The sequence below is a fragment of the Tachysurus vachellii genome, chromosome 20 (genome assembly GCF_030014155.1).
Source record: "Tachysurus vachellii isolate PV-2020 chromosome 20, HZAU_Pvac_v1, whole genome shotgun sequence".
In the NCBI taxonomy this organism is placed as follows: Eukaryota; Metazoa; Chordata; class Actinopteri; order Siluriformes; family Bagridae; genus Tachysurus; species Tachysurus vachellii.
The window spans coordinates 1,082,582-1,095,000 of NC_083479.1; the positions used below are offsets into that span (position 1 = coordinate 1,082,582).

At 42.2% G+C, this 12,419-nt stretch overlaps 2 protein-coding genes across 3 annotated transcripts in view; one reads left to right on the top strand and one right to left on the bottom strand.

Annotated features, from left to right (window-relative positions):
• Positions 1-693: 693 nt before the first annotated feature.
• LOC132862900 (mucin-6) lies at positions 694-9,589 on the bottom strand. 2 transcript variants are annotated; one of them, XM_060895295.1, is made up of 4 exons: positions 8,091-9,589; positions 3,818-6,450; positions 3,511-3,585; positions 694-1,951 (listed from the first exon to the last, which is right to left on the bottom strand). In XM_060895295.1, the coding sequence occupies exons 2-4, from the start codon at positions 6,382-6,384 to the stop codon at positions 1,702-1,704; spliced, it is 2,892 nt and encodes a 963-aa protein (XP_060751278.1). In that variant the 5' UTR covers positions 6,385-6,450; positions 8,091-9,589; the 3' UTR covers positions 694-1,701. The 2 variants fall into 2 exon arrangements, with proteins under 2 accessions (XP_060751278.1, XP_060751279.1); XM_060895296.1 differs by lacking the exon at positions 694-1,951 and adding an exon at positions 2,195-2,353.
• Positions 9,590-11,678: 2,089 nt separating this feature from the next.
• LOC132862918 (cerebellin-1-like) overlaps positions 11,679-12,419 on the top strand; it is a 1,433-nt gene continuing 692 nt past the window's right edge. Inside the window, exons 1-3 of the mRNA XM_060895319.1 lie at positions 11,679-11,954; positions 12,043-12,105; positions 12,300-12,353. Coding sequence (XP_060751302.1) covers positions 11,726-11,954; positions 12,043-12,105; positions 12,300-12,353 — 346 coding nt within the window. The 5' untranslated portion in view covers positions 11,679-11,725. The remainder of the gene's footprint in view (positions 11,955-12,042; positions 12,106-12,299; positions 12,354-12,419) is intronic.

Here is a 12,419-nt window from a genome sequence, read left to right on the forward strand (position 1 = left end):
ATCTCTGACTATTACAAAACACTGACACTGGAGAGTCCTTCCATAAACAATAAATAAATGTTATCTTACAGACCATTTCACCATGAGAATCACTACACATGACCTTTCATCTGGTTATGTGGATCATCTGCTGTACACACATTAGAGCTAGCGTGTTAATATAATCCTGGGATTTGTAGCTGCATCTCTGTCAGAACTGCTGTTAAGGAAAAAAACAGACTTAAGTTTGAGGTATAAAGTCATTGCTTAATTGTCTGAATAAAAAAAAAAAGTATATATATATATATATATATATATATATATATATATATATATATATATATATATATATATATATATATATGTACATACATATATGAACCCTGCAGCTTCCTTGGGAGGCCACTGGGGGCAGTTGTGTGAGCACACAACCCGGTGGAGGTTTGAGAATGTTATTACTGCTGGGTTTAGTAGACAGAAGAGGTTCAACAAGACAGCATTATGGAGGAACTCATAACAAAAACACTCACCATATCATAATTTATTCTAAAAATCCATTTTTTACCCTTGATAGATACATATGCTGTTTATCAGAACATGTAGCTTTCTGATAGCATTTAAGATTGTGTCCAGGCTAAATACTCGGACGACTAGGTCTTGTCAGTCAAATGGTAGAGATAATACAATGGAAAAGTTAACAATTGCTAGCCAAGTAACTAAACACTTTTAGCTAGCGGTGGGATTAAATGTGTTAGCATTAGGCATTTTATCTACCAGTACGTAACATTATTACGTATGACACATGGGTCAGAAAGTGAGTATTTAAAAAAACAACAACTTGGAGCTGTAGCAGTGCTGATAGACCTGAAAAACCTTTTTTAGCTAAATATTTGGCAAAAATAAAAGTTTTTTATGGCATTAAGGCAGAAGAGCTATTTAGGTGAGAAAGGTGAGTTCTATGAAAGTAGGCTTGACTACAACCTGACCCAAATGGCAATCTTTTCCACCTGAGCCACACATACAATTGTAATATTTATTTTAAAAGGATTTTAAATCAGTAATATCCATTCAGGGTTTTGTATGTGCAAATTCAGAATTCACAGAACAGAGCTAAACACAAGCCACAAGCCCTACATGTGTACCTGTATAAAGGCACATGTATTTTGATAGTCAGAAGCTCTATGCTGTTTATAATGGTGTTAATGTACTTGCCTGATACTAGCACTTGGCAAAAACAAGACCCAAAAATAACCCGTGTGTATTTTTGAGTCTTTCGAATCTCTGGTTTATTGTTCTTAAGTTCTGAAGTAAGATGTGGTAAACAACAGGATCACAGGGTCACTAGGCCACATCTGGTCTCCGTATCTGATCCCAGTCCACCCTGAAACCAATCCCAAAGAAACTGTTCTATTAATATTTATCTACTTTTTAAGTTAATAAACAAGCATGAATGGTCTTCAGAAGCATCATGTCACTACTTGATGTAGGTACAGTAGTAAAGGATTAGAATGGAGTTGGCGTGGAAGATCTCGTCACTTTGTACAGTTTTACTTCAGCAGTTCCTGTTCACAAATCTCATGGTCTTTTCATTTTTCTGGATCTACCAGACTTATGGAAGTCTGGTAGATGGAATACGATGCATCTATTAATCTGTCTCACAGCAGAATGGAGTCTGTTTAATCAAATTTAAAAATAAAGGTGAAGAACCATGACAGGTCCGATCTACTTCCTATGGACTTTTCGAGGTAGCCAGCTTAAAATCTTCCTGCAGAGTTTCTTTTTCTTCAATTTACACTTGCTTCCTGGCTCAAAGTGATTGCTGGTCTGAGATGGTGCGTGGTTCTGTTTTAGCAATGTGAAAAAGGAGAGCATGTCCATGTTAACCCCCTCCCAGATCTCTCTCACTGGGGAGTCCAGAGGCTCCAAGACATCCCTGAAGCGCCGCTCCTGCTGTCGGAAGTCATATTCCACACTGACAGAGGGAAAGAGAATAGAGAGAATGATGTTTCATTCACACAGGGACATGGGATATGTGGTGATTAATGATTAGAGTAAACATTCGACTAAAAGTGTCAGAATGCAAGTAACCATATGACACAGCTGATCTGATCTATGGCAGAGACAGCTCAGATAGTTATTGATCTACGGGTTGTATAGCATGATGGTGTAGGTGGTGGTACTAGCCTGAAATTTGAAGCTTTGGAACCAGATCTGTTTGAGCAGAGAATAAAGATGAGGTGGGAGAGGTGGACAGAGATGCACTGATCTTTTTGGGTAGAAAAGAAAGCAGAGGCTAAATTCCACTCTGCCAAACCCAGAAGGTAGCTGAATTGCAAAACTCAGAATTCTATAACCGAGAACCTTCCTTTGTCACCTGAGAGTCAGATCAGTACTAGTCAGTGACTAGTCAGTATGCAGTTAACACATCTTCCAGCATGGTCAGTTTCTTTATAAACTGTGTGCTAACAGTAAGAGATAGCGTTATGTTAGCTGCTAACCCAGAGCTAGTTACTGAGCAACAGACAACTACAACTAAATCCCCTTTCGTCAGAAGCCATACTACCCATAGCTTGTTTACAAGATTTAACTTTGCCGCATCTTCAGCTTGCTGGGTAGACGCTAAACATGATTATAATTGTAATGAGTCTGTCTGTGTTTTGCCCTGTTTCTGTCTGCTGGTCTGCCTTGCTGTTAATTGTTTGCTCCGCCCACTCATTTGTTACCATGGACACTAATTTGGAAAATTGCACTCCATCCCTCCCCCAGGTGTGTTGTCTTAGTCACTGATTGTCTCTGCTTGTTGTGGTATGTTTATGTCGATGTTCCTGTTTCCTGTTTGCTCAGTGTTCTGCCCTGTTTTGCCTGCCGGTCTGTTTGCCCGTTTCTTGTTTTGGATTAATAAAAGTTCGAACTGCATTTGGATCCTCACTCGTCTTTGCCCCACCGCGACAGAACGTTCATAAACATACCACAACGACCAACACCAGGGACGTGAACAAACAGAGTAGATATAACAAACAGGAACCAATCACCAAGCAGAGACAATCAGTGACTAAGACAACACACCTGAGGGAGGGATGGAGTGCAATTAGTGTCCATGGTAACAAATGAGTGGGCGGAGCAAACAATTAACAGCAAGGCAGACCAGCAGACAGAAACAGGGCAAAACACAGACAGACTCATTACAATAATTCTCATCAATGGCTTAAAAAGTGACATTTCCTAAATCCTATTCACATTTTCTGTTCTACACATGGTAAGATCTTGTATATTTTTCCAGCAACATATGCTTAACAGATGGCATCACCAGGAATTGAATAACAACATCAGGTTGCATAATAACTCGCTTTTCAAACTACTCGAAATGCTGGATGCTTTGTAAAAAGCACAGCACAGGACCCCTGATGGTATAAAGAGCAGAGTGGGCGAGCGTATTTTACTGTTGTATCATAAATTTATGTGGACTCGCAGGGCCGAGTGCCAAACGCTTGCCCTCAGGGAAACTGTGTCAGCTTTTGAGCTCTCACTCACCTGTAAATGATGCACGCCGTCTCCTGGCAGGTGGAGCAATCACTTAAATCCTGGCCAGTTCTGAAACATCTGCGTCTGCAGAGACGAGCAACAGGAAATGGACCGGAGAAAAATGAATCAAAGAACGCTGCGTTTTTCAGACTTTGAATCTTTTTCATAATTGCTCTCAGGAGACAGTTAAAAATGCTGAACTTTATCATATAGAGCACTACATTGCAGAAAAAATGACTCGACTAGCAATTCTTAATACTGTGCTCAATCACCTTTACTCTTTCACTCGGACTCCATATAAATCTTTTTCTCTCACCCTTTGCTGAGTGCGTGGCTCATCTCCAGGTCTTGGATGATGTTGAGCAGGGTCGTGACTCGCTCCTGTTTGGCCTGCAGACTGGCCTCTACCCTCTCCAGCCTCTTCTGAAGGTCTGGATTCCTGCTGCTCGTGGGGGAACTGCGTGACAGCAGAACCAAAGAGGGAGGGTGGTAGTGTGTGAGGGCATAGTCACCATTCGTAACAGGTCCACGAACAGGTAAAACAATGTTTGTCTGTGATGCAGTCTCTAACTCTTGATGTAGTGGTGTGTTCTGGATCTGGTCTGAAGGCATAGAGGAAGAAAGTAGAAATTGATTCGAATTTGAATCTATATTTGTCCTTTTGTTTTCACCAACCTCGATTAATAATTTAATTGCTGGATGCAGAGGGTGTGGATGAAAATTTGTTGGAAGTTGGCATGAGAGTGAACCCAAGGGGTTGGGTTCATGAGGTGTTCTGTGGGATGCAGGACTGGCAGGAGGCTGCGCTGTAGCTTGCTGGTGTGTTACTGTTTGTGATTTTGAAGTTGAAAGGAGTTCACATTTAGCTTGCAAGTGGCTCCCACCTTCTGTCTCCGCGACAAATTCACAACCTATTTTTGTAGCTGTCACAGTCTTGGTTGCTAACTTACAAGGAGATTTAACAGAGCCCAGAGTTGTTGCTGATGATTTACAAACTTTGTCCTCCGGTTTCTCTGGCACAGACTTAACATGAGCCTCTGATTGTGCAAGAACTCGACTTTGTGTGTCTGTTTTAGGCTCGCGGGTACCGTATGAATGCATTTCCATAACCGCTTGAGTGATTCTAACTGTGTTGGACTTGGTTAAACGACTCAGTGTTGTGGCAGGACATGGTTTAAGTGAGGTGCTGGTATGGACATTCATGTCTGAAGTGTGTGAAGAGTTCACTTGTTGGTTCTTTAATATGCAACATGGTTTGGCATCTGGATGTGGAAGAGAGCAGTGAAGTGGTAAGGAAGGTTTGGAGTACAAGGCTGTGCAAAGCGATATCGCTGAGGATGTGTCAGTGGTCAGAGAGTGTGTTTGCGTAGATTGATATTTGGTGCCGTTTGTGGTCGGTTTAGAATGCATGCTGGAATGGATTTGCGATGTGCTTTGAGGTTTAGAACTTAGATTTGCATGCAAGCAGCTTGAAGGCCTCGAGTGTGTGTTTTGCACAGTCTCTAAACCATTTGAGACTTGGGCGTCTCTGCTAGGGTTTGAAGTGCTGAAAGGTTTAGCGCTCCGTCCTAAGCTTTGATTCTTAGTGATTACAGGGGAATGGTCAGATGTTAAAGCCTTTGGATGGATGTTCGCATGATTTGACAGAGCAATGTGTGAGGTGTGTGTCAGGGTATTGCTGTGTGTGTATGATTTTATCTTTGGTGTGGCGTCTGTGTCTTTCAGGGAGTCTGTTTTAAGGCTAGAATTTTGTTGTGAGTATGGAGTGAGCGAGGAGGGTCTTGGTTCCGGGAGCATGAGTGTGTGTGACGGTGATGGTGGCTTATGAGAGCAGAGGTCTGAGTGTGTGTGCATGCCTGTCTCCTGAATTGCACTCCTGGCAACTGTGTCTGTATATGTAGCTGACGTGTGACTAAACGGAGTGTCCCTGTGTGTGTTTGGAAGGCCAAGGCCAGCGTATCTCCAGCTTGGTTGATGTTTTGAAAGTTTTAACGCTTCTTCCTCCTGTGTGGAGGATAATAGCTGGTTGCTATTTGGGTTAGAAAGAGGCCACGTCACCACAGGCCCTCTGTTCATTTGCATAACTCTGTATTTCTTAGCTTCAGTGTTTGGAGAAGAAAGTGAAGCTCCTGTATCTTTTCCTGAGACCGGAGGAGCTGCGGGGCTAGACCTTAGACTCTCTGAGCCAGCAGAACAGGGCGAATTGGTGTCCCTGGTGCTGGTAAAAAGAACCGCAGCCACTGGATTCTGCCTCCCGCCACATTTGCTGCAAATCCTCAGTGGGAATCTGTGAGGAGGCGAACACGGAGGAACCTTCCTCTTCCCAGAGTGCACCGTAGGTTTGAGCCGTAGAGTCGATGATTCCCCTTCACTCATGTCACTGCTGATCCCGCCCATCATCTCTGAGTCGACTACACTGCCGTTGGTGAGGCGGAATTCCTTCTTTCCTTTAACACGTCCATTGGACCGATGTGAGTTGGTTTGGATTGTCTGAGTGTCACAGTGCGTTTCAGCTTTATTGCCTTTACATGCATCATCATCATCATTCTCATCGCCCACACCTTGGAAGGTCACACCCTTTTTTACTTTATTCTCAAGGCTCCGGTGTTTAAAGAAAGCACTCCTTTTTTGTCCTTTTCTGCCCTCCACTTGTCCCAGGATGTGCCCATTGGGCGGCATGGTCATCCTCTTTTCTGACCTGAGGACAGGGCGGCTCTCTTGGCAGCTCTGTATGGCTGGCGATGTTTGTACCCCGACGTTACACTGGTGAGAACAGGTAAGTCCTGCCTCTCCGTTGGCCGTCCTCCAATCGCGAACTCCGACCAAAGCTGGCACTTCAGACACTGGCACGGGAGTGGCCAGATCAGCCGCCCGTCTTCCCATCACCACAACAACCGGCTCAGCAGGACTCCAGAGCACAAATCATGCCATTCGGCCGGGGTGGAACATCTGAGGGAAAAGGACAAAGTTACAATGAGAGTCGACATCTAACTACGTTTCGCTCAAGGGCAGATAAAGTGACAAGGGCACTTCTTTTGTGCCCTTGTTCCCTTACGCACGAATGAACAGCTTGGCTTGGTACTGCAGATAAGCATTTGTGTGAATACTGATCAGCAAGCTCACTTTGCAGAATGAAAAATCGCCTGAGCGTAATAATCAGATGAGCCTGTATCAGTTTATACTGGCCTAGGTGAATGTGCCAAGTGATTCTGATGAGTGTGCTTGTTTTCGGGAAACACATTTGTCCGGTGTGTGAATGAACAGCTTGGCTTTTGATGCATGGAGCTCTATGAATACTGATCAGTGAGCTTGCTTTGTGGATAAAAAAAAATCACCATAGCTTGAAAATCAAATCACTGTAAATCAATCGATACTGAACTCGGTAAATATGCCAAGCCACACTATACGAATACTATATGACACACATATGAATATACAAATAACAATTACAGTGTAAACAAGTGTAGTGAATAAAAGTCTTTGTTAATCTACTTTATTAAAAACAAAATTTTATGGTATAAATTTGGACCTTAAGGACCAACAGGACATACACTGTTTATATGAACAAATACACACCTAGTGTGTGAAATGACCCATACACACTTTCGAGTAATATTCCTTCATAAAACAAGTGTGCTTTGACTGCAACTTTACCACCTTGTTTTGGAAGCTATGACCTGAACATCACTCGGTCCGTTGATTTCACAAAGTTCCTGTAAAGGTGACTGATGAGAGAAATGCATGGCTAGTGAAAGTTGTGAAACAATCTGTGACTAAATGTCATGAGTTTTGTAGCTCAAGTATAGTGATCCAGATTGATAAGTGTGTTTACAAGCATGACAGGTAAATAGTGTGTGTGTGTGTGTGTGTGTGTGTGTGTGTCTGGTGTTGGCACTGTGCCCGGCTGCCTTCTGTCCTTTCCTTAATTTAGCTCACCTTAAGCAGGTGGATAATTTATGCATTAATGCTAACGACTTCATTAAACCCTGACAAAAGAGAAAGGAATCAGAGAACCACAGCAAAATTCACTGATGCTTGAGAAATGTACTGACGCATAACTCACAGCAGGAGTTTTTCCTTAAGGATAAAAGACCTGGTACCTGGTGTTGGGATGGAGGGAGGGGGGGTGTGTGTGTGTGTGAGATGCTCTTGAGCCATACATCACACCTCATAGCTGCAGTGGGACGTTATACAGTACAGCCTCTTCACATTTACTCACTTTGTGCAATAACTCAAGCAACCACTCTTCCTCATCCTCATCCTCTTCCTCATCCTCATCCCTTCCTCTTCCTTCCCTTCCTCCACCCCATCCTGCATCCAATACCTCTGCATAAAGCAGCCCTGTCCCCATGGGCACTGCTGTGTGTTGTCATGCGTGTACATGTCAAGTCAACCCTGTCGTCTCAGAAAATCTTAGAAATAACAAAACTCCAACAAAAAGTCCACCCAGCCTGGGGCTCTTTCTGCTTCCTGAATCTAAATTTGCTGCACTGCTTTAACACCGTCACGTGATGTATACTGTATGCGATATGACAGCCAAAGACTGAAACTTTGCACCAGCTCAGATCTGACGTCTTTTTAGAACATACCTGCATTGAGCATGGAGAGACACATCGTCTTCCTCGTGCCACAGATCTGAACATCCATTCCAGAGAATGAGAGAACCAGGGATCTCACATGATGAGAGCGGAAGAACGAGCTCGTCTCATGAGTGCTGTGGTCATAGGGAGCAAGAGAAGCAGTATCCATGCTCAAAGAGACTGAATCTGTCCTCTGTTCCTCCTCTTCTCCTCCTACTCGTCTTTCTTCTCCTGGTTTGTTTTGATCTGCTCACTCCTTTACATGCTGAAGCAGCAAGAGATATCGATCCGCATCCTCTGCCTTGCGCACTCTCTCTCTCTCTCTCTCTCTCTCTCTCTCTCTCTCTCTTTCTCTTTCTCTCTTCCACTGCTTTTTTTTTATCTTGCCTCTTGCTTGCCCTCCCTTATTCCCTTATTTCAGCTGAAATTAGGAAGCCTCTGCCCCAGCACTGAATGTGTATCTGTGTGTGAAAAAGGGCATGAAGAGGCAAAGAGACAAGCAGCGCAAAGAGAGAGAGAGAGAGATGGAGAGAGTGAGCACAAGAGAGGGAGAGTAGTAAGGGGTTGTGTGAAAAGTACCAACAACACACAGAAACAGATAATCAAACGAAGCTCAGGGACGTCCATCTCTTTCTCTTTACTTAAAAAAACAAAACAAAACATCTGTCTTTCATTCTTACACTCTTTTTCATTTCCTTTATATAATTTATATACAGTAGTTAGACCCACTGACAGGGTGAAATAATCAACAAACACCTAGTGTGATGAAGCCTTTTTATTCCTGCTAAATTTCACACACCGTACTGTTTGTCCAGTTTTAGTTGCATGTCATGTTCATGTTCATGTTCATGTTGTCACCGCTGCTCTGTTCTCACTAGCCGTTCCCTCACCAGCTTCTCTTTTGTCTCTCTGACTAAAAAGTAACCTGACACTGGAGACTCCTTCGATAAATGTTATATATTTATATTATTTTAATATTTATTTATCGTACACTATTTTGTTAATGAGGGGGGCACGGTGGCTTAGTGGTTAGCACATTCGCCTCACACCTCGAGGGTTGGGGGTTCGATTCCCGCCTCCACCTTGTGCGTGTGGAGTTTGCATGTTCTCCCTGTGCCTCGGGGGTTTCCTCCGGGTACTCCGGTTTCCTCCCCCGGTCCAAAGATATGCATGGTAGGTTGATTGGCATCTCTGGAAAATTGTCCGTAGTGTGTGATTGCGTGAGTGAATGAGAGTGTGTGTGTGTGCCCTGTGATGGGTTGGCACTCCATCCAGGGTGTATCCTGCCTTGATGCCCGATGACGCCTGAGACAGGCTCCCCGTGACCCGAGGTAGTTCGGATAAGCGGTAGAAAATGAGTGAGTGAGTGAGAGAGAGTGAGGTTGTTAATGATAGCTTAATGTTAGATAAAGACACCTTGATATAAAGCATTATTATTAATAGTGATCATTCGAACATGCTATAATGTATTCTAATTATTGTGCGAGAGAGAGAGCGAGAGAGAGAGAGAGAGAGAGAGAGAGAGACGTTAAGAATTTTTTTTTACCATAATTTGTGTATAAACCACATTTAATATGACTCTTTGCTCCACCTGGTGGACTGTTTCATATTATTCAACTTTTTATGTTATATATTATGATTATATAATAATTTTATTATATATATATTATTATAGTTTTATGTTCTTATACTGTACACACACACACACACACACACACACACAGTATCAGTGCAGTTGGAAAGGTGCAGTCTGTCTGTCATTCATACAACGTACAAACAACAAAGACTAGAACAGGCAAGAAAATTAAAAAAAAAAATGAGAGACAATCAAAGCATACACTTAATAAACACTTGATAAGGATACACAAAATACAGTGTAAGAAAGAAAGCATGGTGACATTTCTAACCTGCAGCCTTGGAAATTCACAGCAGTCTCCTGATTTCTAATCACAAGATGTCAGGCTTGTGCACAAAATCTTGAGAAAGCAAATCATCACTCAGGTCAATTCAAGTTTGAATTTTCATTTGTCACATACGCGATCACACACAGTGCCACATGCAGTGAAAGGAGTTTACGGCTGTTTGTGTTCTAAAATAAAGATAGGGCCGAATAACAAGAGTCGATACTGGAAAGTAAAATAAAATAATAATGAGGAAGTAAAAGAAATTTGCTGTAGAAGGAAAAAATCTAGAAAAATCTAGAATATGTTTACAACGACTGGTGTAGTGATATTAAAGATATAAAGCTGTTCAAAACGTCTGGTTGAGGTTGTGAGGCAAGTCCAGAAAATTCCAAGCTCTAGGTTACTCCTGATTTAGTCCTGAATGACCTGCTGGAAAAAGAAGCCCTTCCTCATTCCCCCAGTGACGCCTTTATGGAACAGAAGTGTTTCTGTGACCCCAACAAAGAAAAAAGTCCAAGACGTGTTGCTGATGTTGATGTGATGCCCATACTGTATGTTCTTTGAATGCTCTGAAGACTTGTGATGTGAACTGAGATGTATTGTTGGAAATGATGTCTTTGGGGAAAACAAAGTGAAGAAACAGTCATGAACATATCCGCCAAGGACTGATGGGGAGTGTTAAGACCTGTAAAAGGTGTCAGATAACAGAAGCTTTAGAGAACTGAACACAATAGGCACTGGGACTTTGTGTTGGTTGGTGTGAGGTTGCAGGGAGTCTGATTCAGAGCCTGTAAAGTATACAGTAGAAGATGTTCACCTCGAATGATGAATGGTAGAGAAAGATCTGGTTGATGGTGGGTCAGCACTGTGGTTTGGGAATCCAGGTGAAACAGGAGACTTGATGTCATGTCACCTCTGAAGCATTTTCAGAAGTTATGTGACCTTCATCCTCATCCTGGATGCCGTTCAGAATCACACAGTATTCCTACAGTAGTACTTGATGTCGAATGAGAAGGGAGTCTTCTATCTGAGATGCCTAGAAGATAGATTGTTCTCCTCAGGAAAGGACTGATGAAAACACTCCGTGCAGGTGGTTTATTGAGTAAAGGAATGTCTTTGTTGCTTGATTTAAACCAGGATCAGTTCTTGATTCAATCTGATGCGAGTGACATGGATATCTGCCTCGACCCTAGCCTCCTTGACGTCCTCCTCAGTAGTGATGGACAAAGGATACATTAAGAATGTGACAGAATGAATGTCACAACAGTCTGAACACCATGGAGACATAGAGTGAAACTGACTCAGATCAATCTGTACACTCACTGGTAGGGATTTGAACTTGATTTAACCTGTGCATCGTGTTCTATAATTTAGCCCTTGGACCTTAACCTAGACCTGGACATGGACCTGCATCTCATGGGGCTTCACAGACTCTGTCTAGATGTTTATTGATAAAACTACCACAGAGATACTCATCCAAAGTTACACCATGACATCATGATTCCTCCCAGCCTTCAGTTTTTTATACCGTTATGATGTTTTATTTCATTTATTGTTGTTACGTTTGCATTGTAATTCCATTAAAAGTGTATTATTAAGATGATGCAGTGTTTTTTCGTCTAGACAAACAACAAGCTACTGCAAAGCATGCTGGGAACTGGTTATTGAGTTAATTTTTAACAAACATGTTTATACAATGTCGGAGATGCCGTCGAATTGTGTCGCAGAATCTCAACAGCAATGATGTCTACGGTCATCGTGGCGGTTCTTCTCGTGTCCTTGCATCAGGCCGCAGCTATCCCTGGTGATCAGGGTGAAGTGAAACTGACAACATTGACCGAACATGACGAATACTGCAAAGAGGATGTGTGTAAGGAGCTGAGACAGCTGAGAGACTCCATGGCTGAGCTGAAAGTTCACATGCAGCAGAATAAAGACCAGATTGAGCAAATCAGGGCTGAGAATGAAGGTAAAAACTCCAAAAGCAAAAAATAAATACTTCATAAAGTACATATCATTAAAAGTAATTATGTTATACTTTGTGTGTATAATTCCAGCTTTAAAGCAGAAACTGGCTTTGACTGAGTACGATGTGGGAAATATAAAAAACGAAGACGCAAGTAAGCAACACTGCACGATCCTGGAAAACCGTATAGTAGCTCAGAACAAATCAGTAAACAAATCAATCTTCAATAATCTGATGAATCTCTGAATAACTCAGGATACTACTGAGACTGCTTATAAATGCTGCTTATAAATAAAAGAAATAAGGATTTAAGATGTATTCTGTGATTCGTGCTGTTTTTATTGACAGACACGAGCAGTCAGCTTCTGAAGAAAACACAACATGATACACTTTACTCCTTAGGTTTGTTATTGCGAATATGCTATTGTTATTATCTATACATGGATCACTTGGTGTATGTCCTATTAA

What these genes read in the sequence shown, in the direction of transcription:
- LOC132862900 (XM_060895295.1), bottom strand. Translation starts at nt 6,384, where the DNA reads ATGGGAAGACGGGCGGCTGATCTGGCCACTCCCGTGCCAGTGTCTGAA. An exon ending in AGCCACGCACTCAGCAAAGG is followed by an intron (nt 3,586 to 3,817) that starts GTGAGAGAAAAA and finishes TCGTCTCTGCAG; the next exon opens with ACGCAGATGTTTCAGAACTG. An exon ending in ACGGCGTGCATCATTTACAG is followed by an intron (nt 1,952 to 3,510) that starts GTGAGTGAGAGC and finishes TCCCTCTGTCAG; the next exon opens with TGTGGAATATGACTTCCGAC.